This window comes from Coturnix japonica, chromosome 6, assembly GCF_054131305.1.
Source record: "Coturnix japonica strain WE chromosome 6, WE-NBRP24, whole genome shotgun sequence".
NCBI lineage: Eukaryota > Metazoa > Chordata > Aves > Galliformes > Phasianidae > Coturnix > Coturnix japonica.
In genome coordinates, this window is record NC_140668.1 from 451,735 (window position 1) to 477,915 (window position 26,181).

At 49.1% G+C, this 26,181-nt stretch overlaps 1 protein-coding gene across 5 annotated transcripts; it reads left to right on the top strand.

Moving 5' to 3' along the window:
- The first annotated feature begins 793 nt into the window (after window positions 1-793).
- On the top strand, window positions 794-25,923 carry ASPDH (aspartate dehydrogenase domain containing). Of its 5 annotated transcripts, none has more exons than XM_085551458.1 (8): window positions 794-834; window positions 6,338-6,397; window positions 8,496-8,637; window positions 9,998-10,082; window positions 13,398-13,547; window positions 14,849-15,081; window positions 19,149-19,300; window positions 25,633-25,923. In XM_085551458.1, the coding sequence occupies exons 2-8, from the start codon at window positions 6,340-6,342 to the stop codon at window positions 25,668-25,670; spliced, it is 858 nt and encodes a 285-aa protein (XP_085407584.1). In that variant the 5' UTR covers window positions 794-834; window positions 6,338-6,339; the 3' UTR covers window positions 25,671-25,923. The 5 variants fall into 5 exon arrangements, with proteins under 5 accessions (XP_085407584.1, XP_085407585.1, XP_085407587.1 ...); XM_085551459.1 differs by having other exon boundaries at window positions 19,224-19,300; XM_085551461.1 differs by lacking the exon at window positions 13,398-13,547.
- Window positions 25,924-26,181: the final 258 nt, after the last annotated feature.

Genomic DNA, 26,181 nt, shown 5'->3' on the forward strand with positions numbered 1-26,181 from the left:
TAAGAACCCCCCCCATATAAGGACCCCCCCCCAATATAGGACCCCCCCATATAGGACCCCCCCCATATAAGGACCCCCCCAATATAAGGACCCCCCCCCACATAAGGACCCCTCCCCATTATAGGACCCCCCCCCATATGAGACCCCCCCCCATAAAGATACCCAGAGCTCTGCCCCCCCCATCATAGGACCCCCCCAATATAGGACCCCCCCCATATAGGAACCCCCCCAATTAACGACCCCCCCCAATTAAGGACCCCTCCCCATTATAGGATCCCCCCCATATAAGGACCCCCCCCCATATAAGGACCCCCCCCCATATTAGGACCCCCCCATATAAGGACCCCCCCCCCATATAAGGACCCCTCCCATATAAGGACCCCCCCCCAATATAGGACCCCCCCATATGGGACCCCCCCCCCATATAAGGCCCCCCCCCATATAAGGATCCCCACTCCCATTATTGGACCCCCCCCATATAAGGACCCTCCCCCATATTGGACCCTCCCCCATATTGGACCCCCCCCATATAAGAACCACCCCCATATAAGGACCCCCCCCCATATTAGGACCCCCCCCATATTAGGACCCCCCCCATAAAGAGACCCAGAGCTCTACCCCCCCCCATCATTGCCCCCACCCCAATATAGGACCCCCCCCCAATTAACGACCCCCCCCATGTGGGACCCCCCCCCCAATTAAGGCCTCCCCCCCCCCCTTTATTTTGCCCCCCCCCCCCCCCCCCCCAACCCGGGCCCCATTCATTGGGTTAATATTAACCTGGGGGGGGGGCAAAGGTTGAAGTGAGGCCTGAGGCTGCACACAGTGGGGCAGGTCGGGGCTATGGGGCGGGGGGGGGCAGTTATGGGGCTGTTATGGGGTCTATGGGGCAGATATGGGGGCTATGGGGCAGATATGGGGCAGTTATGGGGGCTATGGGGCAGATATGGGGGCTATGGGGCAGATATGGGGCAGTTATGGGGGCTATGGGGCAGATATGGGGGCTATGGGGCAGATATGGGGCAGATATGGGGTCTATGGGGCAGATATGGGGGCTATGGGGCAGATATGGGGCAGTTATGGGGTCTATGGGGCAGATATGGGGGCTATGGGGCAGATATGGGGCAGTTATGGGGTCTATGGGGCAGATATGGGGGCTATGGGGTAGTTATTGGGTGGTTATGGGGCAGTTATGGGGTGGGGGGGGCAGTTATGGGGCACTTATGGGGTGGGGGGGGCAGTTATGGGGCAGTTATGGGGTCTATGGGGCAGATATGGGGGCTATGGGGTAGTTATTGGGTGGTTATGGGGCAGTTATGGGGTTGGGGGGGGCAGTTATGGGGCAGATATGGGGTGGGGGGGGCAGTTATGGGGCAGTTATGGGGTCTATGGGGCAGATATGGGGGCTATGGGGTAGTTATTGGGTGGTTATGGGGCAGTTATGGGGTGGGGGGGTTAGTTATGGGGGCTATGGGGCAGTTATAGGGTGGTTATGGTGTGAGGGGTCAGTTATGGGTCAGTTATGGGGGCTATGGGGCAGTTATGGGGGCTATGGGGCAGATATGGGACAGTTATGGGGGGTATGGGGCAGTTATGGGGGCTATGGGGCAGTTATAGGGCAGTTATAGGGCAGTTATGGTTCAGTTATGGGGGCTATGGGGCAGTTATGGGGGCTATGGGGCAGATATGGGGCATTATGAGTTAGGGGGGTAATTTATGGGGTCTATGGGGCAGATATGGGGCAGTTATTGGGGCTATGGGGCAGTTATGGGGGCTATGGGGCAGTTATAGGGCAGTTATGGGGGCTATGGGGCAGTTATGGGGCAGTTATGGGGTGGGGGGTCAGTTATGGGGGCTATGGGGTATTTATAGGGCAGTTATGGGGCAGTTATGGGGTCTAAGGGGCAGATATGGGGGCTATGGGGCAGTTATGGGGGCTATGGGGCAGATATGGGGGCTATGGGGCAGTTATGGGGGCTATGCGGCAGATATGGGGGCTATGGGGCAGTTATAGGGCAGTTATGGGGGCTATGGGGCAGTTATAGGGCAGTTATGAGGGCTATGGGGCAGTTATGGGGGCTATGGGGCAGTTATAGGGCAGTTATGGGTCAGTTATGGGGGCTATGGGGCAGTTATGGGGGCTATGGGGCAGTTATAGGGCAGTTATGAGGGCTATGGGGCAGTTATGGGGGCTATGGGGCAGTTATAGGGCAGTTATAGGGCAGTTATGGGTCAGTTATGGGTCAGTTATGGGTCAGTTATGGGGGCTATGGGGCAGTTATAGGGCAGTTATGGTGCAGTTATGGGGTGGGGGGGCCAGTTATGGGGGCTATGGGGCAGTTATGGGACAGTTATGGGGTCTATGGGGCAGATATGGGGCAGTTATTGGGGCTATGGGGCAGTTATGGGGGCTATGGGGCAGTTATAGGGCAGTTATGGGGGCTATGGGGCAGTTATGGGGCAGTTATGGGGTGGGGGGTCAGTTATGGGGGCTATGGGGTAGTTATAGGGCAGTTATGGGGCAGTTATGGGGTCTAAGGGGCAGATATGGGGGCTATGGGGCAGTTATGGGGGCTATGGGGCAGATATGGGGGCTATGGGGCAGTTATGGGGGCTATGCGGCAGATATGGGGGCTATGGGGCAGTTATAGGGCAGTTATGGGGGCTATGGGGCAGTTATAGGGCAGTTATGAGGGCTATGGGGCAGTTATGGGGGCTATGGGGCAGTTATAGGGCAGTTATGGGTCAGTTATGGGGTATATGGGGCAATTATGGGATATAGCGGGGCAATTATGGGGTATAGCGGGGCAATTATGGGGTATATGAGGCAATTATGGGGTATGGGGGGCAATTATGGGGTATGGGGGGCAATTATGGGGTAGAGGGGGTAATTATGGGGTATAGGGGGCAATTATGGGATATAGGGGGCAATTATGGGATATAGGAGGGCAATTATGGGATATAGGAGGGCAATTATAGGGTATATGGGGGCAATTATGGGGTATATGGGGGCAATTATGGGGTATGGGGGTAATTATGGGTTATGGAGGGCAATTATGGGGTATGGGGGGCAATTATGGGATATAGGGGGCAATTATGGGATATAGGTGGGCAATTATGGGGTATAGGGGGCAATTATGGGATATAGGGGGGCAATTATGGGGTATGGGGGGGCAACTATGGGGTATGGGGGGCAATTATGGGGTATATGGCGGTAATTATGGGGTATAGGGGGTAATTATGGGGTATAGGAGGCAATTATGGGATATAGGGGGCAATTATGGGATATAGGGGGCAATTATGGGGTATATGGGGGCAACTATGGGTTATATGGGGGCAATTATTGGGTATGGGGGGCAATTATGGGATTTGGGGGCAATTATGGGGTATATGGGGGCAATTATGGGGTATAGGGGGTAATTATGGGATATAGGGGGCAATTATGGGGTATAGGGGGCAATTATGGGGTATGGGGGGTAATTATGGGATATAGGGGAGTAATTATGGGATATAAGGGGGCAAATATGGTGTATTGGGGCAATTATGGGGTATGGGGGGCAATTAGGTGCTATATGGGGCAATCATGGAGTATGGGAGGCAATTATGGGTTATAGGGGGCAATTATGGGGTATGTGGGGCAATTATGGGATATAGGAGGGCAATTATAGGGTATATAGGGGCAATTATGGGGTATATGGGGGCAATTATGGGGTATAGGGGGCAATTATGGGGTATATGGGGCAATTATGGGATATAGGGGGCAATTATGGGATATAGGGGGCAATTATGGGGCAGTTATGGGGTATATGGGGGCAAATATGGGCTATAGGGGGCAGTTATGGGGTATATGGGGGCAATTATGGGATATAGGGGACAACTATGGGGTATAGGGGGCAATTATGGGGTATGGGGGGCAATTATGGGGTATAGGGGGCAATTATGGGGTATAGGGGGCAAATAGGGGCTATAGGGGGCAATTATGGGATATAGGAGGACAATTATAGGGTATATGGGGGCAATTATGGGGTATATGGGGGTAATTATGGGGTATGGGGGGTAATTATTGGTCAGTTATGGGGTATATGGGGGTAATTGTGGGGTATGGGGGGTAATTATGGGGTATGGGGGGCAATTGTGGGATAAAGGGGGGCAATTATGGGATATAGGAGGGCAATTATGGGGTATATGGGGGCAATTATGGGGTATGTGGGGTAATTATGGGATATATGGGGCAATTATGGGGTATATGGGGGCAATTATGGGGTATGTGGGGTAATTATGGGATATAGGGGGCAAATATGGGGTAATAGGGGGCAATTATGGGATATAGGGGGGCAATTATGGGGTATGGGGGGCAATTATGGGGTATGTGGGGCAATTATGGGGTATCGGGGGTAATTATGGGATATAGGGGGCAATTATGGGGCAGTTATGGGGTATATGGGGGCAATTATGGGATATAGGGGGCAATTATGGGGTATGGGGGGTAATTATGGGATATAGGGGGCAATTATGGGATATAGGGGGCAATTATGGGATATATGGGGCAATTATGGGGTATATGGGGGCAATTATAGGGTATATGGGGCAATTATGGGTTATGGGAGGTAATTATGGGTATGGGGGTAATTATGGGGTATATGGGGGTAATTATGGGTTATGGAGGGCAATTATGGGGTATGGGGGGTAATTATGGGATATAGGGGACAATTATGAGATATAGGGGGCAATTATGGGGTATGGGAGGCAATTATGGGGTATATGGGGCAATTATGGGGTATAGGGGGCAATTATGGGGCATAGGGGGGCAATTATGGGCTCTAGGGGGCAGTTATGGAGTATATGGGGCAATTATAGGGTATATGGGGCAATTATGGGTTATATGGGGCAATTATGGGTTATGGGGGGTAATTATGGGATATAGGGGGCAATTATGGGATATAGGGGGCAATTATGGGGTATGGGGGGCAATTATGGGGTATAGGGGGTAATTGTGGGGTATGGGGGGCAATTATGGGATATAGGGGGCAATTATGGGGTATGTGGGGCAATTATGGGATATAGGAGGGCAATTATAGGGTATATAGGGGCAATTATGGGGTATATGGGGGCAATTATGGGGTATAGGGGGCAATTATGGGGTATATGGGGCAATTATGGGATATAGGGGGCAATTATGGGGTATGGGGGCAACTATGGGGTATGGGGGGCAATAATGGGGTATGGGGGCAATTATAGGGGGGCAATTATTGTATGTAGGGGGCAATTATGGGGTATATGGGGCAATTATGGGGTATATGGGGGCAATTATGGGATATAGGAGGGCAATTATGGGATATATGGGGGCAATTATGGGATATATGGGGCAATTATGGGGTATATGGGGGCAACTATGGGTTATGGGGGGCAATTATGGGATATAGGGGGCAAATATGGGGTAATAGGGGGTAATTATGGGATATAGGGGGGCAATTATGGGGTATGGGGGGCAATTATGGGGTATGTGGGGCAATTATGGGGTATATGGGGCAATTATGGGGTATATGGGGCAATTATGGGGTATAGGGGTCAATTAGGTCTAATAGGGGGCAATTATGGGGCAGTTATGGGGTATATGGGGGTAATTGTGGGGTATAGGGGGCAATTATGGGGTATGGGGGGCAATTATGGGATATAGGGGGCAAATATGGGGTAATAGGGGGTAATTATGGGATATAGGGGGGCAATTATGGGGTATATGGGGCAATTATGGGGTATGTGGGGCAATTATGGGGTATATGGGGCAATTATGGGGTATATGGGGCAATTATGGGGTATAGGGGTCAATTAGGTCTAATAGGGGGCAATTATGGGGCAGTTATGGGGTATATGGGGGTAATTGTGGGGTATAGGGGGCAATTATAGGGTATATGGGGGCAACTATGGGGTATGGGGGGGAGTTATGGGGTATGTGGGGTAATTATAGGGTATGGGGGGCAATTATGGGGTATGGGGGGTAATTATGGGCTCTAGGGGGCAGCTATGGGGTATATGGGGGTAATTATGGGGTATGGGGGGCAATTATAGGGTATATGGGGGCAATTATGGGGTATATGGGATAATTATGGGGTATATGGGGGCAAATATGGGATATAGGGGGCAATTATGGGGCAGTTATGGGGTATATGGGGGTAATTGTGGGGTATGGGGGGTAATTATGGGGTATATGGGGGCAATTATGTGATATATGGGGCAATTATGGGGTATATGGGGGCAATTATGGGGTATATGGGGCAATTATGGGGTATGTGGGGCAGTTATGGGGTATATGGGGGTAATTCTGACCCTGACCCCACAGCAATGGAGGCTGAGACCCCAAAGTGTCGACGTGTCGGGATCCTGGGCTACGGCCGCCTGGGTATGGGGCAATTAATGGGGTCATTAATGGGGCAATTAATGGGGTCATTAATGGGGCAATTAATGGGGTCATTAATGGGGTCATTAATGGGGTTATTAATGGGGTCTATGGGGTTATAATGGGGTCTATGGGGCAACTAATGGGGTCATTAATGGGGTCTATGGGGTCTGTGGGGTTATAATGGGGTCATTAGTGGGGTCATTCATGGGGTCATTAATGGGGTCTATGGGGTTATAATGGGGTCTATGGGATCTATGGGGTCCATGGGGTTGTTAATGGGGTCAATGGGGTTATTAATGGGGTCTATGGGGTCTATGTAGTTATTAATGGGGTCTAGGGGATCAATGGGGTCTGTGGGGTCATTAATGGGGTCTGTGGGGTTATAATGGGGTCTATGGGGTCTATGGGGTCATTCAGGGGGGCATTAATGGGGTCTATGGGGTCATTAATGGGGTCATTAATGGGGTCATTAATGGGGTCTATGGGGTTATAATGGGGTCTATGGGGTCAATGGGGTCATTAATGGGGTCATTAATGGGGTCTATGGGGTCAATGGGGTTATTAATGGGGTCATTAATGGGGTCTATGGGGTCAATGGGGTTGTTAATGGGGTCATTAATGGGGTCATTAATGGGGTCTATGGGGTCTATGGGGTCATTAATGGGGTCAATGGGATCAGTGGGGTTCATGTGGTTATTAATGGGGTCAATGGGGTTGTTAATGGGGTCTATGGGGCTAATGGGGTCCATGGGGTTATTAATGGGGCAATTAATGGGGTCATTAATGGGATCATTAATGGGGTCATTAATGGGGTCTGTGGGGTTGTTAATGGGATCTATGGGGTCTATGGGGTCTACGGGGTCCATGGGGTTATAATGGGGTCTATGGAGTCAATGGGGGTGTTAATAGGGTCTATGGGGTCAATGGGGGTCTTAATGGGGTCTATGGGGTCATTGGGGGTGTTAATAGGGTCTATGGGGTCAATGGGGTTATTAATGGGGTCTATGGGGTCTATGGGGTCATTAATGGGGTCATTAATGGGGTCTGTGGGGTTATAATGGGGTCTATTGGGTTATAATGGGGTCTATGGGGTCATTAATGGGGTCTGTGGGGTTATAATAGGGTCTATGGGGCCAGTGGGGGTGTTAATAGGGTCTATGGGGTCAATGGGGATATTAATGGGGTCATTAATGGGGTCATTAATGGGGTCTATGGGGTCATTAATGGGGTCATTAATGGGGTCATTAATGGGGTCTGTGGGGTTATTAATGGGGTCAATGGGGTTGTTAATGGGGTCTATGGGGTCTATGGGGTCAATGGGGCAATTAATGGGGTCATTAATGCGGTCATTCATGGGGTCTGTGGGGTTATAATGGGGTCTATGGGATCTATGGGGTCTATGGGGTTATAATGGGGTCTATGGGGTTATAATGGGGTCTATGGGGTCAATGGGGTTGTTAATGGGGTCTATGGGGTCTATGGGGTTATTAATGGGGTCATTAATGGGGTCAATGGGGTTATAATGGGGTCTATGGGGGCAATGGGGCAATTAATGGGGTCATTAATGGGGTCTATGGGGTTATAATGGGGTCTATGGGGTCTATGGGGTCATTAATGGGGTCTATGGGGTCTATGGGGTCTATGGGGTCTATGGGGTCATTAATGGGGTCTATGGGGCCAGTGGGGGTGTTAATAGGGTCTATAGGGTCTATGGGGTTGTTAATAGGGACCATGTGGTTATTAATGGGGTCTATGGGGTTATTAATGGGGTCTATGGGGTCATTAATGGGGTCAATGGGGTCTATGGGATCATTAATGGGGTTCATGTGGTTATTAATGGGGTCCATGTGGTTATTAATGGGGTCAATGGGGTCATTAATGGGGTCAATGGGATCAATGGGGTCTATGGGGTTATTAATGGGGTCAGTGGGGTTATTAATGGTGTCTATGGGGTCTATGGGGTCATTAATGGTGTCTATGGGGTTATTAATGGTGTCTATGGGGTCTATGGGGTCATTAATGGTGTCTATGGGGTCATTAATGGAGTCTATGGGGTCTATGGGGTCATTAATGGTATCTATGGGGTTTCACCCCCCAGGTCGGTTCCTGGCCTCGCAGCTGCTGTCTGTGGGTCCGCCCCATGGGGTGACGTTGGCCTTTGTGTGGACGCGCAGGGGGGGCCCCATGGACGGGATCCCCCCCGAGCTGCACCTAAAGGACCTGGAGGGGCTGCAGCACACGTGAGTGGGGGGACCCCATAGCACCCTATGGCGCCCTATAGAGCCCTATAGCACCCTATGGAACCCAATGGAACCCTATGGCACCCTATAGAGCCCTATAGCGCCCTATAGCAACCAATGGCACCCTATGGCACCCTATAGAGCCCTATAGCGCCCTATAGCAACCAATGGCACCCTATGGCATTCTATAGCGCCCTATAGCGCCCTATAGCAACCAATGGCACCCTATGGCACCCTATAGAGCCCTATAGCGCCCTATAGCAACCAATGGCACCCTATGGAACCCAATGGCACCCTATGGCACCCTATAGCGCCCTATAGCACCCTATAGCACCCAATGGAACCCTATAGCGCCCTATAGCGCCCTATAGCACCCAATGGCACCCTATAGCGCCCTATAGCGCCCTATAGAACCCAATGGCACCCTATAGCGCCCTATAGCGCCCTATAGCACCCAATGGCACCCTATAGCGCCCTATAGCACCCTATAGCAACCAATGGCACCCAATGGTGCCCTATGGGACCCTATAGCACCCAATGGGACCCTATAGAGCCCTATAGCGCCCTATAGCAACCAATGGCACCCTATGGAACCCAATGGCACCCTATGGGACCCAATGGAACCCTATAGCTCCCCATAGCACCCTATGGCACCCCATAGCATCCTATAGCACCCAATGGAACCCTATGGAACCCAATGGCACCCTATAGCTCCCCATAGCACCCTATGGCACCCCATAGCATCCTATAGCACCCAATGGAACCCAATGGCACCCTATAGCAACCTATATCACCCTATGGCACCCAATGGAACCCAATGGCATTCAATGGCACCCTATAGCACCCTATAGCACCCAATGGTACCCTATAGCACCAATGGAACCCTATGGAACCCAGTGGCACCCAATGGAACCCATTGGCACCCTATGGCACCCAATGGAACCCATTGGCACCCTATGGCACCCTATAGCACCCTATAGCACCCAATGGAACCCAATGGCACCCTATAGCACCCTATAGCACCCTATGGCGCCCCATAGCACCCTATAGCACCTTATGGTGCCCCATAGCACCCTATAGCACCCTATATCACCCTATGGCGCCCCATAGCACCCTATAGCACCCTATGGCCCCCCATAGCATCCTATAGCACCCTATGGCCCCCCATAGCACCCTATAGCACCCTATAACAACCAATGGCACCCTATAGCACCCTATAACAACCAATGGCACCCTATAGCACCCTATATCACCCTATGGCGCTCCATAGCACCCTATAGCTCCCAATGGCACCCTATGGCGCCCCATAGCACCCCATAGAACCCCATAGCACCCCATAGCACCCCATTGATGTCCATAGGGGGGTGGACCTGGTGGTGGAGGTGGCTCATCCATGTGTGACCCAGGAACACGGCGAGGAAATCCTACAACACGCCGACCTCATGGTGGGGGCATTAATGGGGTCTATGGGGTCTATGGGGTCTATGGGGTCAATGGGGTCAATGGGGTCAATGGGGACATTGGGGTCAATGGGGTCAATGGGGACAGTGGGGTCATTGGGGTCAATGGGGTCAATGGGGTCAATGGGGTCAATGGGGACATTGGGGTCAATGGGGACAATGGGGTCAATGGGGACATTGGGGCCAATGGGGTCAATGGGGTCAATGGGGTCAATGGGGTCAATGGGGTCAATGGGGACATTGGGGTCAATGGGGTCAATGGGGTCAATGGGGTCAATGGGGACATTGGGGTCAATGGGGTCAATGGGGTCAATGGGGTCAATGGGGACATTGGGGTCAATGGGGTCAATGGGGTCAATGGGGTCAATGGGGACATTGGGGTCAATGGGGTCAATGGGGTCAATGGGGTCAATGGAGTCAATGGGGACATGGGGGACAATGGGGACAATGGGGTTAATGGTATCAATGGGGACAATGGGGTCAATGGGGACATTGGGGTCAATGGGGACATTGGGGTCAATGGCGTCAATGGGGACAATGGGGTCAATGGGGACATTGGGGTCAATGGGGTCAATGGGGACAATGGGGTCTATGGGGACATTGGGGTCAATGGGGTCGATGGGGTCAATGGGGTCAATGGGGACATTGGGGTCAATGGGGTCAATGGGGTCAATGGGGACAATGGGGTCAATGGGGTCAATGGGGACATTGGGGTCAATGGGGTCAATGGGGACATTGGGGTCAATGGGGACATTGGGGTCAATGGGGTCAATGGGGTTAATGGGGTCAATGGGGACATTGGGGTCAATGGGGACAATGGGGTCAATGGGGTCAATGGGGACATTGGGGTCAATGGGGTCAATGGGGACAATGGGGTTAATGGGGTCTATGGGGTCAATGGGGTCAATGGGGACATTGGGGTCAATGGGGACATTGGGGTCAATGGGGTCAATGGGGACATTGGGGTCAATGGGGACATTGGGGTTAATGGGGTCAATGGGGACATTGGGGACAATGGGGTCAATGGGGTCAATGGGGACAATGGGGTCAATGGGGACATTGGGGTCTATGGGGTCAATGGGGTCAATGGGGACATTGGGGTCAATGGGGTCAATGGGGACAATGGGGTCAATGGGGACAATGGGGACATTGGGGTCAATGGGGTCAATGGGGACAATGGGGTCAATGGGGACATTGGGGTCAATGGGGTCAATGGGGACAATGGGGTCAATGGGGACAATGGGGACAATGGGGTCAATGGGGTCAATGGGGACATAGGGCTCAATGGGGTCAATGGGGTCAATGGGGTCAATGGGGACATTGGGGTCAATGGGGACAATGGGGTCAATGGGGACAATGGGGTCATTGGGGTCAATGGGGACATTGGGGTCTATGGGGTCTATGGGGTCAGTGGGGTCAATGGGGTCAATGGGGTTAATGGGGACAATGGGGACAATGGGGACATTGGGGTTAATGGGGACATTGGGGTCAATGGGGTCAATGGGGTCAATGGGGTCAATGGGGACAATGGGGACAATGGGGACATTGGGGTCAATGGGGACATTGGGATCAATGGGGTCAATGGGGTCAATGGGGTCAATGGGGACATTGGGGTCAATGGGGTCAATGGGGACAATGGGGTCAATGGGGACATTGGGGTCAATGGGGTCAATGGGGTCAATGGGGTCAATGGGGACATTGGGGTCAATGGGGTCTATGGGGTCAATGGGGTCAATGGGGTCAATAGGGTCAATGGGGACAATGGGGTCAATGGGGTCAATGGGGACAATGGGGTCAATGGGGTCAATGGGGACATTGGGGTCAATGGGGTCTATGGGGTTAATGGGGTCAATGGGGACAATGGGGTCTATGGGGTCTATGGGGTCAATGGGGACATTGGGGTCAATGGGGTCAATGGGGACAATGGGGTCAATGGGGTCAATGGGGACATTGGGATCAATGGGGTCAATGGGGTCAATGGGGTCAATGGGGACAATGGGGTCAATGGGGACAATGGGGACAATGGGGACAATGGGGTCAATGGGGTCAATGGGGACATTGGGGACAATGGGGACATTGGGGTCAATGGGGACAATGGGGACAATGGGGAAAATGGGGACATTGGGGTCAATGGGGTCAATGGGGACATTGGGGACAATGGGGACAATGGGGTCAATGGGGTCAATGGGGTCAATGGGGTCAATGGGGACAATGGGGTCAATGGGGTCTATGGGGACATTGGGGACAATGGGGTCAATGGGGATATTGGGGTCAATGGGGTCAATGGGGACATTGGGGTCTATGGGGTCTATGGGGTCAATGGGGTTAATGGGGTCAATGGGGTCAATGGGGACATTGGGGTCAATGGGGACATTGGGGTCAATGGGGTTAATGGGGTCAATGGGGTCTATGGGGTCAATGGGGTCAATGGGGACATTGGGGTCAATGGGGTCAATGGGGACAATGGGGTTAATGGGGCCATTGGGATATTGGGGTCATTGGGATATTGGGGTCATTGGGATATTGGGGTCATTGGGATAATGGGGTCATTGGGATAATGGGGCCAATGGGACCATTGGGGTTGGGATATTGGGGTCATTGGGATATTGGGACCATTGGGATATTGGGATATTGGGGTCATTGGGATATTGGGACCATTGGGATATTGGGATATTGGGGTCATTGGGATATTGGGACCATTGGGATATTGGGATATTGGGGTCATTGGGATATTGGGGCCATTGGGTCCATTGGGATATTGGGGTCATTGGGATATTGGGGCCATTGGGATATTGGGGCCATTGGGATATTGGGATATTGGGGTCATTGGGATATTGGGGCCATTGGGATATTGGGACCATTGGGGTCATTGGGATATTGGGTCCATTGGGGTCATTGGGATATTGGGGCCATTGGGGTCATTGGGGTCATTGGGATATTGGGACCATTGGGGTCATTGGGATATTGGGGCCATTGGGATAATGGGGCCAATGGGGTCATTGGGGTTGGGATATTGGGTTCATTGGGATATTGGGGTCATTGGGATATTGGGGCCATTGGGGCCATTGGGGTCATTGGGATATTGGGGCCATTGGGATATTGGGATATTGGGGCCATTGGGATATTGGGATATTGGGGTCATTGGGGTATTGGGATATTGGGACCATTGGGATATTGGGGCCATTGGGATATTGGGGTCATTGGGATAATGGGGTCATTGGGATATTGGGGTCATTGGGATATGGGTCCATTGGGGCCCATCTCTTGGGGTCCCCACTGTCCCTATGTCCTCGTCCCCAGCTGGGCTCCCCCACGGTGCTGGCCGACCCCGATACGGAGCAGCGGCTGCGTGGGGCGGCCCTACGGGGGGGGCACACGCTCTACGTCCCCCATGGGGCGCTATGGGGCTGCGACGACATCCAGCGCATGGACCACAACGGCACCTTGGCTGTATGGGGGCAATGGGGACAAGGGGGGGCAAGGGGGACAGTGGGGACAGTGGGGGGGTGGGGGGACACTATGGGGTTGGGGGCACCAAGGGGACGTCACTAAGGCCTTGGTGACCACTGAAGGCCTTGGGGTCCATTATAGGCCTTGGGGTCCATAGTAGGCCTCAGTGACCATAGTAGGCCTCAGTGACCATTGTAGGCCTTGGGGTCCATAGTAGGCCTCAGTGACCATAGTAGGCCTCAGTGACCATAGTAGGCCTTGGGGTCCATTGTAGGCCTTAGTGACCATTGTAGGCCTCGGTGACCATTGTAGGCCTCAGTGACCATTGTAGGCCTTGGGGTCCATTGAAGGCCTTGGTGACCATAGTAGGCCTCGGTGACCACTGTAGGCCTTAGTGACCATAGTAGGCCTCGGTGACCATAGTAGGCCTCAATGACCATAGTAGGCCTTAGTGACCATTGAAGGCCTCGGTAACCATTGTAGGCCTTAGTGACCATTGTAGGCCTCAGTGACCATTGTAGGCCTCGGCAACCATAGTAGGCCTTGTTGTCCCCCCTCAGTCTCTGAAGGTGACGATGACGAAGGGGACCACTGAAGGCCTTGGGGTCCATTGTAGGCCATGGTGACCATAGTAGGCCCTGGGGACTATTGAAGGCCTTGGTGACAATAATAGGCCTCGGTGATCATTGTAGGCCTTGGGGACCATAGTAGGCCTTGTTGTCCCCACTCAGTCTCTGAAGGTGACAATGATGTAGGGGACCATCAAAGGCCTTGGGGTCCATTGTAGGCCTTGGGGTCTATTGAAGGCCTTGGTGACCATTGTAGGCCTTAGTGACCATAGTAGGCCTTGGTGACCATAGTAGGCCTCAGTGACCATAGTAGGCCTTACTGACCACTGAAGGCCTTGGGGTCCATTGTAGGCTTTAGTGACCATAGTAGGCCTCGGTGGACATTGTAGGCCTTGGGGTCCATAGTAGGCCTTGGTGACCATTGTAGGCCTTGTTGTCCCCCCTCAGGCTCTGAAGGTGACGATGACGAAGGGGACCACTGAAGGCCTTGTGGTCCATTGTAGGCCTTAGTGACCATTGTAGGCCTCGGTGGCCATTGTAGGCCTTGGGGACCATAGTAGGCCTCGGTGACCATAGTAAGCCTCAATGACCATAGTAGGCCTTAGTGACCACTGAAGGCCTTGGTGACCATAGTAGGCCTTGGTGTCCATTGAAGGCCTCAGTGACCATAGTAGGCCTTGGTGACCATAGTAGGCCTTGGTGACCATAGTAGGCCTTGCTGTCCCCCCTCAGGCTCTGAAGGTGACGATGACGAAGGCTCCTGAGAGCTTCCGCCTGCAGGGCTGGCTGCAGGAGCGCCTGGTGGCCGCGGTGGCATCCGGTGGCCGCGTTGTCCTCTACGAGGGTCCCCTACGTCCCCTCTGTCCCCTGGCGCCCAACAACGTCAACACGATGGCGGCCGCCGCGGTGGCAGCTCCCAGCCTTGGATTCGATGGAGTCCAGGCCTGCTTGGTGGCCGACCCCAGGTAGGGGACAGTGGGGTGGCACCTCCTGGGGGGGGGGTCGTCTCTTGGTGTCACCTCCTGGTGTCACCTCTTGGGAGTGTCACCTCTTGGTGCCATATATAGGGGGCATCATCTCTTGGTGTCACCTCTTGGTGGTGTCACCTCTTGGTGTCACCTCTTGGTATCATATATAGGGCACCATCTCTTGGTGTCACCTCTTGGTGGTGTCACCTCTTGGTGCCGTATATAGGGGCATCACCTCTTGGTGTCACCTCTTGGTGTCCCATCCCAGTTGTCACCCCTTGATGTCACCTCTTGGTGTCACCTCATGTTGGTGTCACCTCTTGGTGTCACGTCTATGGGTTGTCACCTCTTGGTGTCATATATAGGGGGCACCATCTCTTGGTGTCACCCCTTGATGTCACCTCTTGGTGTCAGGTCTTGGTGCTGTCACCTCTTGGTGTCGTATATAGGGGGCATCATCTATTGGTGGTGTCACCCCTTGATGCCACCCCTTGTTGTCACCCCTTGGTGTCCCATCCCAGTTGTCACCTCTTAATGTCATCTCTTGGTGGTGTCACCTCTTGGTGTCACCTCTTGGTATCATATATAGGGCACCATCTCTTGGTGTCACCTCTTGGGGGTGTCACCTCTTGGTGTCATATATAGGAGACGTCATCTCTTGGTGTCACCTCTTGGTGTCATATATAGGGGGCACCATCTCTTGGTGTCACCTCTTGGTGTCCCATCCTGGTTGTCACCTCTCGGGGGTGTCATCTATTGGTGGTGTCACCTCTTGGTGTCACCTCTTGGTGTCGTATATAGGAGACATCATCTCTTGGTGTCACCTCTTGGTGTCGTATATAGGAGGCATCATCTCTTGGTGTCACCCCTTGATGTCACCTCTTGGTGTCCCATCCCAGTTGTCACCTCCTGGTGTCACCTCTATGGGTTGTCACCTCTTGGTGTCATATATAGGGGACACTATCTCTTGGTGTCACCTCTTGGTGTCATATATAGGGCACCATCTCTTGGTGTCACCTCTATGGGTTGTCACCTCTTGGTGCCGTATATAGGGGGCACCATCTCTTGGTGTCACCCCTTGGTGCCATCATCTCTTGGTGTCACCTCCTGATGCCACCTCTTAGTGTCATCTCTTGGTGTCATCCCTTGGTGGTGTCACCCCTTGATGTCATTATCTATTGGTGGTGTCACCTCTTGGTGTCATATATAGGGGGCATCATCTCTTGGTTTCACCCCTTGATGTCACCTCATGTTGGCATCATCTCTTGGTGTCACCTCTTGGTGGTGTCACCTCTTGGTGTCCCATCCCAGTTGTCACCCCTTGGTGTCACCTCTTAGTGGTGTCACCTCTTAGTGGTGTCACCTCTTAGTGGTGTCACACCTTGGTGTCACCCCTTGATGTCACCTCTTGGTGTCCTATATAGGAGGCACCATCTCTTGGTGTCACCTCTTGGTGTCCCATCCCAGTTGTCACCTCTTGGTGTCACCTCTTGGTGGTGTCACCTCTTGGTGTCATATATAGGGGGCATCATCTCTTGGTGTCACCCCTTGTTGTCACCCCTTGGTGTCCCATCCCAGTTGTCACCTCTTGGTGGTGTCACATCTTGGTGTCACCTCTTGGTATCATATATAGGGCACCATCTCTTGGTGTCACCTCTATGGGTTGTCATCTCTTGGTGTCATATATAGGGGGCATCATCTCTTGGTGTCACCTCTTGGTGTCATATATAGGGGGCATCATCTCTTGGTGTCACCTCTTGGTGTCATATATAGGGGGCACCATCTCTTGGTGTCACCTCTTGGTGTCATATATAGGGGGCATCATCTCTTGGTGTCACCTCTTGGTGTCCCATCCCAGTTGTCACCTCTTGGTGTCACCTCTTGGTGTCACCTCATGTTGGTGTCACCTCTTGGTGTCACGTCTATGGGTTGTCACCTCTTGGTGTCGTATATAGGGGGCACCGTCTCTTGGTGTCACCCCTTGATGTCACCTCTTGGTGTCAGGTCTTGGTGTTGTCACCTCTTGGTGTCGTATATAGGGGGCATCATCTATTGGTGGTGTCACCCCTTGATGCCACCCCTTGTTGTCACCCCTTGGTGTCCCATCCCAGTTGTCACCTCTTAATGTCATCTCTTGGTGGTGTCACCTCTTGGTGTCACCTCTTGGTATCATATATAGGGCACCATCTCTTGGTGTCACCTCTATGGGTTGTCACCTCTTGGTGTCATATATAGGAGACATCATCTCTTGGTGTCACCTCTTGGTGTCATATATAGGAGACGTCATCTCTTGGTGTCACCTCTTGGTATCATATATAGGAGACATCATCTCTTGGTGTCACCTCTTGGTGTCATATATAGGACGTATATAGGACGTCATCTCTTGGTGTCACCTCTTGGTGTCATATATAGGAGACATCATCTCTTGGTGTCACCTCTTGGTGTCATATATAGGACGTATATAGGACGTCATCTCTTGGTGTCACCTCTTGGTGTCATATATAGGGGGCACCATCTCTTGGTGTCACGTCTATGGGTTGTCACCTCTTGGTGTCATATATAGGACGTATATAGGACGTCATCTCTTGGTGTCACCTCTTGGTATCATATATAGGGGGCACCATCTCTTGGTGTCACCCCTTGATGTCACCTCTTAGTAGTGTCACCTTTTGGTGGCCTCATGTGTCACCTCTTGGTATCATCATCTCTTGGTGTCACCTCTTGGTGGTGTCATCTCTTGGTGTCCCATCCCAGTTGTCACCCCTTGGTGTCACCTCTTGGTGTCATATATAGGGGGCACCATCTCTTGGTGTCACGTCTATGGGTTGTCACCTCTTGGTGTCATATATAGGAGACATCATCTCTTGGTGTCACCTCTTGGTGGTGTCACCTCTTGGTGTCATATATAGGGCACCATCTCTTGGTGTCACGTCTATGGGTTGTCACCTCTTGGTGTCATATATAGGAGACGTCATCTCTTGGTGTCACCTCTTGGTGTCATATATAGGGGGCATCATCTCTTGGTGTCACCTCTTGGTGTCCCATCCCAGTTGTCACCCCTTGATGTCACCTCTTGGTGTCACCTCATGTTGGTGTCACCTCTTGGTGTCACGTCTATGGGTTGTCACCTCTTGGTGTCATATATAGGAGACGTCATCTCTTGGTGTCACCTCTTGGTGTCATATATAGAGGGCATCATCTCTTGGTGTCACCCCATGGTGTCACCTCTTGGTGTCCCATCCCAGTTGTCACCTCTTAGTGTCACCTCTATGGGTTGTCATCTCTTGGTGCCATATATAGGGGGCATCACCTCTCGGTGTCACCTCTTGGTGGTGTCACCTCTTGGTGTCATATATAGGAGACGTCATCTCTTGGTGTCACCTCTTGATGGTGTCACCCCTTGATGTCATCATCTATTGGTGGTGTCACCTCTTGGTGTCATCATCTCTTGGTGTCCCATCCCATTTGTCACCTCTTAATGTCACCTCTTAGTGGTGTCACCTCTTGGTGTCACCTCATGTTGGTGTCACCTCTTGGTGTCATCTCTTGGTGGTGTCACATCTTGGTGTCACCTCTTGGTGTCATATATAGGGCACCATCTCTTGGTGTCACGTCTATGGGTTGTCACCTCTTGGTGCCATATATAGGGGCCATCATCTCTTGGTGTCACCTCTTGGTGTCACCTCTATGGGTTGTCACCTCTTGGTGTCATATATAGGTGACATCATCTCTTGGTGTCACCTCTTGGTATCATATATAGGGGGCATCACCTCCTGGTGTCACCTCTTGGTGGTGTCACCTCTTGGTGTCCCATCCCAGTTGTCACCTCTTGGTGTCACCTCTTAGTGGTGTCACCCCTTGATGTCACCTCTTGGTGTCATATATAGGGGACACTATCTCTTGGTGTCACCTCTTGGTGCTGTCACCTCTTGGTATCATATATAGGGCACCATCTCTTGGTGTCACCTCTATGGGTTGTCACCTCTTGGTGTCATATATAGGGGTCATCACCCCTTGTTGTCCCCCCTCGTTGTTGTCATTCATTGTTGTCCCGTTGCTGTCAGTGTCCCCGACTGCCATGTTGTGGATATCGAGGTGCTGGGCCGCGGTTCGTGTGGCCGAGCTCTTCGTGTCACCAGCAGCCGCAGGAACCCGGCAACAACCGGAGCCGTCACCGGAGACGCCACCAAATGGAGCTTCTGGAGCAGCATGTTGGGTGGGAGCCTATTGGAACCTATTGTTATCTATTGTTATCTATTGTCAGCTATTGTCAGCTATTGTGTCATCTATTGTCATGTATTCGCTCCTATTGTCATCTATTGTGTCATCTATTGTCATCTATTGTCACCTATTGTCATCTATTGTCATCTATTGTGTCACCTATTGTCACCTATTGTCATCTATTGTCATCTATTGTCTCCTATTGTCATCTATTGTCATCTATTGTCCTCTATTGTCTCCTATTGTCATCTATTGTCATCTATTGTCATCTATTGTGTCACCTATTGTCATCTATTGTCATCTATTGTCGTCTATTGTCATCTATTGTCATCTATTGTGTCACCTATTGTCATCTATTGTCATCTATTGTCATCTATTGTGTCACCTATTGTCATCTATTGTCATCTATTGTCATCTATTGTCATCTATTGTGTCACCTATTGTCATCTATTGTCATCTATTGTCACCTATTGTCACCTATTGTCATCTATTGTCATCTATTGTCATCTATTCTCATCTATTGTCACCTATTGTCACCTATTGTCATCTATTGTCATCTATTGTGTCATCTATTGTCACCTATTGTCATCTATTGTCCCCTATTGTCATCTATTGTGTCACCTATTGTCATCTATTGTCATCTATTGTCATCTATTGTCATCTATTGTGTCATCTATTGTCACCTATTGTCATCTATTGTCATCAATTGTCATCTCTTGTGTCATCTATTGTCATCTATTGTCATCTATTGTCAGCTATTGTGTCATCTATTGTAACCTATTGTTATCTATTGTCAGCTATTGTGTCATCTATTGTCATGTATTGTCTCCTATTGTCATCTATTGTCAGCTATTGTCATCTATTGTCATGTATTGGCTCCTATTGTCATCTATTGTGTCACCTATTGTCAGCTATTGTCACATATTGTCATCTATTGTCATCTATTGTGTCATCTATTGTCACCTATTGTCATCTATTGTCATCTATTGTCATCTATTGTGTCATCTATTGTCACCTATTGTCATCTATTGTCATCTATTGTCATCTATTGTGGCATCTATTGTCACCTATTGTCATTTATTGTGTCATCTATTGTCATCTATTGTGTCACCTATTGTCATCTATTGTCATCTATTGTCATCTATTGTTATCTATTGTGTCATCTATTGTCATCTATTGTCATCTATTGTCATCTATTGTCACCTATTGTCATTTATTGTGTCATCTATTGTCTCCTATTGTCATCTATTTTCACCTATTGTCACCTATTGTCATCTATTGTCATCTACTGTCAGCTGTTGTCAGCAATTGTGTCACCTATTGTCATCTATTGTCATCTATTGTCATCTATTGTCATCTATTGTGTCATCTATTGTCACCTATTGTCACCTATTGTCATCTATTGTCATCTATTGTGTCACCTATTGTCATCTATTGTCATCTATTGTGTCATCTATTGTCATCTATTGTCATCTATTGTGTCAGCTATTGTCATCTATTGTCACCTATTGTCATCTATTGTGTCACCTATTGTCATCTATTGTCATCTATTGTGTCATCTATTGACATCTATTGTCATCTATTGTGTCACCTATTGTCACCTATTGTCATCTATTGTCATCTATTGTCACCTATTGTCACCTATTTTCATCTATTGTCACCTATTGTCATCTATTGTCATCTATTGGGTCATCTATTGTCATCTATTGTTATCTATTGTCATCTATTGTCATCTATAGTGTCATCTATTGTCATCTATTGTCATCTATTGTCACCTATTGTCATCTATTGTCACCTATTGTCATCTATGGTCATCTATTGTCATCTATTGTGTCATCTATTGTCATCTACTGTCACCTATTGTCACCTATTGTCATCTATTGTCATCTACTGTCATCTATTGTCACCTATTGTCATCTATTGTGTCACCTATTGTCATCTATTGTGTCACCTATTGTCATATATTGTCATCTATTGTCATCTATTGTGTCACCTATTGTCATCTATTGTGTCATCTATTGTCATCTATTGTCTCCTATTGTAATCTATTGTCATCTATTGTGTCATCTATTGTCATCTATTGTCATCTATTGTGTCACCTATTGTCATCTATTGTCATCTATTGTCACCTATTGTCATCTATTGTGTCACCTATTGTCATCTATTGTCATCTATTGTCACCTATTGTCGTCTATTGTGTCATCTATTGTCACCTATTGTCATCTATTGTCTCCTATTGTGTCATCTATTGTCATCTATTGTCATCTATTGTCATCTATTGTCATCTATTGTCATCTATTGTGTCACCTGTTGTCATCTATTGTCATCTATTGTCATCTATTGTGTCATCTATTGTGTCATCTATTGTCATCTATTGTGTCATCTATTGTCATCTATTGTCATCTATTGTGTCAGCTATTGTCATCTATTGTCATCTATTGTCATCTATTGTCATCTATTGTGTCACCTATTGTCATCTATTGTCATCTATTGTGTCATCTATTGACATCTATTGTCATCTATTGTCATCTATTGTGTCACCTATTGTCATCTATTGTCATCTATTGTCACCTATTGTCATCTATTGTCATGTATTGTCACCTATTGTCATCTATTGTCTTCTATTGTGTCATCTATTGTTATCTATTGTCATCTATTATCATCTATTGTCATCTATTGTGTCACCTATTGTAATCTATTGTCATCTATTGTCATCTATTGTCTCCTATTGTCATCTATTGTCACCTATTGTGTCACCTATTGTCATCTATTGTCTCCTATTGTCATCTATTGTCATCTATTGTCATCTATTGTGTCATCTATTGTCACATATTGTCATCTATTGTCATCTATTGTCATCTATTGTCATCTATTGTCACCAATTGTCATCTATTGTGTCACCTATTGTCACCTATTGTCATCTATTGTCATCTATTGTCACCTATTGTCATCTATTGTCATCTATTGTTATCTATTGTCATATATTGTCTCCCATTGTCATCGATTGTCTCATCTATTGTCATCTATTGTCATCTATTGTCACCTATTGTCACCTATTGTCAGCTATTGTGTCATCTATTGTCATATATTGTCATCTATTGTCACCTATTGTCATCTATTGTCATCTATTGTGTCATCTATTGTCATTTATTGTCATCTATTGTCTTCTATTGTTTCACCTATTGTCATCTATTGTCATCTATTGTCACCTATTGTCATCTATTGTCACCTATTGTCTTCTATTGTTTCACCTATTGTCATCTATTGTCATCTATTGTCATCTATTGTCACCTATTGTCTTCTATTGTTTCACCTATTGTCATCTATTGTGTCATCTATTGTCATTTATTGTCATCTATTGTCATCTATTGTCACCTATTGTCACCTATTGTCATCTATTGTGTCATCTATTGTCATCTATTGTCATCTATTGTCATCTATTGTCATCTATTGTGTCACCTATTGTCATCTACTGTCATCTATTGTCACCTATTGTGTCATGTATTGTCATCAATTGTCACCTATTTTCATCTATTGTGTCACCTCCTGTCATCTATTGTCATCTATTGTCATCTATTGTGTCATCTATTGTCACCTATTGTCACCTATTGTCACCTATTGTCATCTATTGTCATCTATTGTCATCTATTGTCATCTATTGTGTCATCTATTGTCATCTATTGTCATCTATTGTGTCACCTATTGTCATCTATTGTCATCTATTGTCATCTATTGTGTCATCTATTGTCACCTATTGTCATCTATTGTGTCATCTATTGTTATCTATTGTCATCTATTGTCATCTATTGTCATCTATTGTCATTTATTGTCACCTATTGTCACCTATTGTCATCTATTGTGTCACCTATTGTCATCTATTGTCACCTATTGTCATCTATTGTGTCATCGATTGTCATCTATTGTCATCTATTGTCATCTATTGTGTCACCTATTGTCATTTATTGTCATCTATTGTCATCTTTTGTGTCACCTATTGTCATCTATTGTCATCTATTGTCACCTATTGTGTCACCCATTGTCAGCTATTGTCACCCCATATGGCCCCATATCCCCTATACGGCCCCATATGCCCCCTTTGGCCCCATATCCCCTATATGGCCCCATATCTCCCCATATGGCCCCACATCCCCTATATGGCCCCATATCCCCCCCACATCCCCATATCCCTTTATGACCCCAAAGCCACCATACCCCACAATGACCCTAAACCCCCATATCCCACCCCATAACCCCAATAATCCCCTATATCCCACCCCATAACCCCAATAATCCCCTATATCTCACCCCATAACCCCAATAATCCCCTATATCCCACCCCATAGCCACAATAATCCCCTATATCCCACCCCATAACCCCAATAATCCCCTATATCCCACCCCATAGCCACAATAATCCCCTATATCCCACCCCATAACCCCAATAATCCCCTATATCCCACCCCATAGCCACAATAATCCCCTATATCCCACCCCATAACCCCAATAATCCCCTATATCCCACCCCATAACCCCAATAATCCCCTATATCCCACCCCATAACCCCAATAATCCCCTATATCCCACCCCATAACCACAATAATCCCCTATATCCCACCCCATAACCCCAATAATCCCCTATATCCCACCCCATAGCCACAATAATCCCCTATATCCCACCCCATAACCCCAATAATCCCCTATATCCCACCCCATAACCCCAATAATCCCCTATATCCCACCCCATAGCCACAATAATCCCCTATATCCCACCCCATAGCCACAATAATCCCCTATATCCCACCCCATAACCCCAATAATCCCATATATCCCACCCCATAACCCCAATAATCCCCTATATCCCACCCCATAACCCCAATAATCCCCTATGTCCCACCCCATAACCCCAATAATCCCCTATATCCCACCCCATAACCCCAATAATCCCTTATATCCCACCCCATAACCCCAATAATCCCCTATATCCCACCCCATAGCCACAATAATCCCCTATATCCCACCCCATAGCCACAATAATCCCCTATATCCCACCCCATAACCCCAATGATCCCCTATATCCCACCCCATGGCCATAATAATCCCCTATATCCCACCCCATAACCCCAATAATCCCCTATATCCCACCCCATAACCCCAATAATCCCCTATATCCCACCCCATAGCCACAATAATCCCCTATATCCCACCCCATTACCCCAATAATCCCCTATATCCCACCCCATAACCCCAATAATCCCCTATATCCCACCCCATAGCCACAATAATCCCCTATATCCCACCCCATAGCCACAATAATCCCCTATATCCCACCCCATAACCCCAATAATCCCCTATATCCCACCCCATAACCCCAATAATCCCCTATATCCCACCCCATAACCCCAATAATCCCCTATATCCCACCCCATAACCCCAATAATCCCCTATATCCCACCCCATAGCCACAATAATCCCCTATATCCCACCCCATAACCCCAATAATCCCCTATATCCCACCCCATAGCCACAATAATCCCCTATATCCCACCCCATAGCCACAATAATCCCCTATATCCCACCCCATAGCCAACATAATCCCCTATATCCCACCCCATAACCCCAATAATCCCCTATATCCCACCCCATAGCCACAATAATCCCCTATATCCCACCCCATAGCCACAATAATCCCCTATATCCCACCCCATAACCCCAATAATCCCCTATATCCCACCCCATAGCCCCAATAATCCCCTATATCCCACCCCATAGCCACAATAATCCCCTATATCCCACCCCATTACCCCAATAATCCCCTATATCCCACCCCATAACCCCAATAATCCCCTATATCCCACCCCATAGCCACAATAATCCCCTATATCCCACCCCATAGCCACAATAATCCCCTATATCCCACCCCATAACCCCAATAATCCCCTATATCCCACCCCATAACCCCAATAATCCCCTATATCCCACCCCATAACCCCAATAATCCCCTATATCCCACCCCATAACCCCAATAATCCCCTATATCCCACCCCATAGCCACAATAATCCCCTATATCCCACCCCATAGCCACAATAATCCCCTATATCCCACCCCATAGCCACAATAATCCCCTATATCCCACCCCATAGCCACAATAATCCCCTATATCCCACCCCATAACCCCAATAATCCCCTATATCCCACCCCATAGCCACAATAATCCCCTATATCCCACCCCATAGCCACAATAATCCCCTATATCCCACCCCATAACCCCAATAATCCCCTATATCCCACCCCATAACCCCAATAATCCCCTATATCCCACCCCATAGCATGTCGTGGGCATGGAGGCTGTGTCCAGCTCTGCTAAGACCCCATAGACAACCCCAAATGGCCCCATATAAAGGAATGGGGATGGAAGACCCCATAGACGACCCCAATATCCCCCCATATAAAGGAATGGGGATGGAAGACCCCATAGAAGACCCCATATAAAGGAATGGGGATGGAAGACCCCATAGACGACCCCATATAAAGGAATGGGGATGGAAGACCCCATAGATGACCCCAAATACCTCCCCCCCCCCCAATAATGGGGACAATAAAGGGGATAATAAAGGAGATTTGCCCTATATGGACCCTATAAACCCCCCTGAGCCCCATAACGTCCCCATATAGACCCCACAAGGGCCCTATAAACCCCCCCAGCCCCATAAAGGCCCCATAGGGACCCCATTAAGTCCATTCGGCCCCATTAAGACCCTATAAAAGCCCCCTTACCCCATACAGACTCCCTACAGACCCTATATGGGCCCTATAACCCACCCTGAACCCCATAAAGACCCCATTGGGACCCCCCTGGCCCTATAAAGACCCCATAA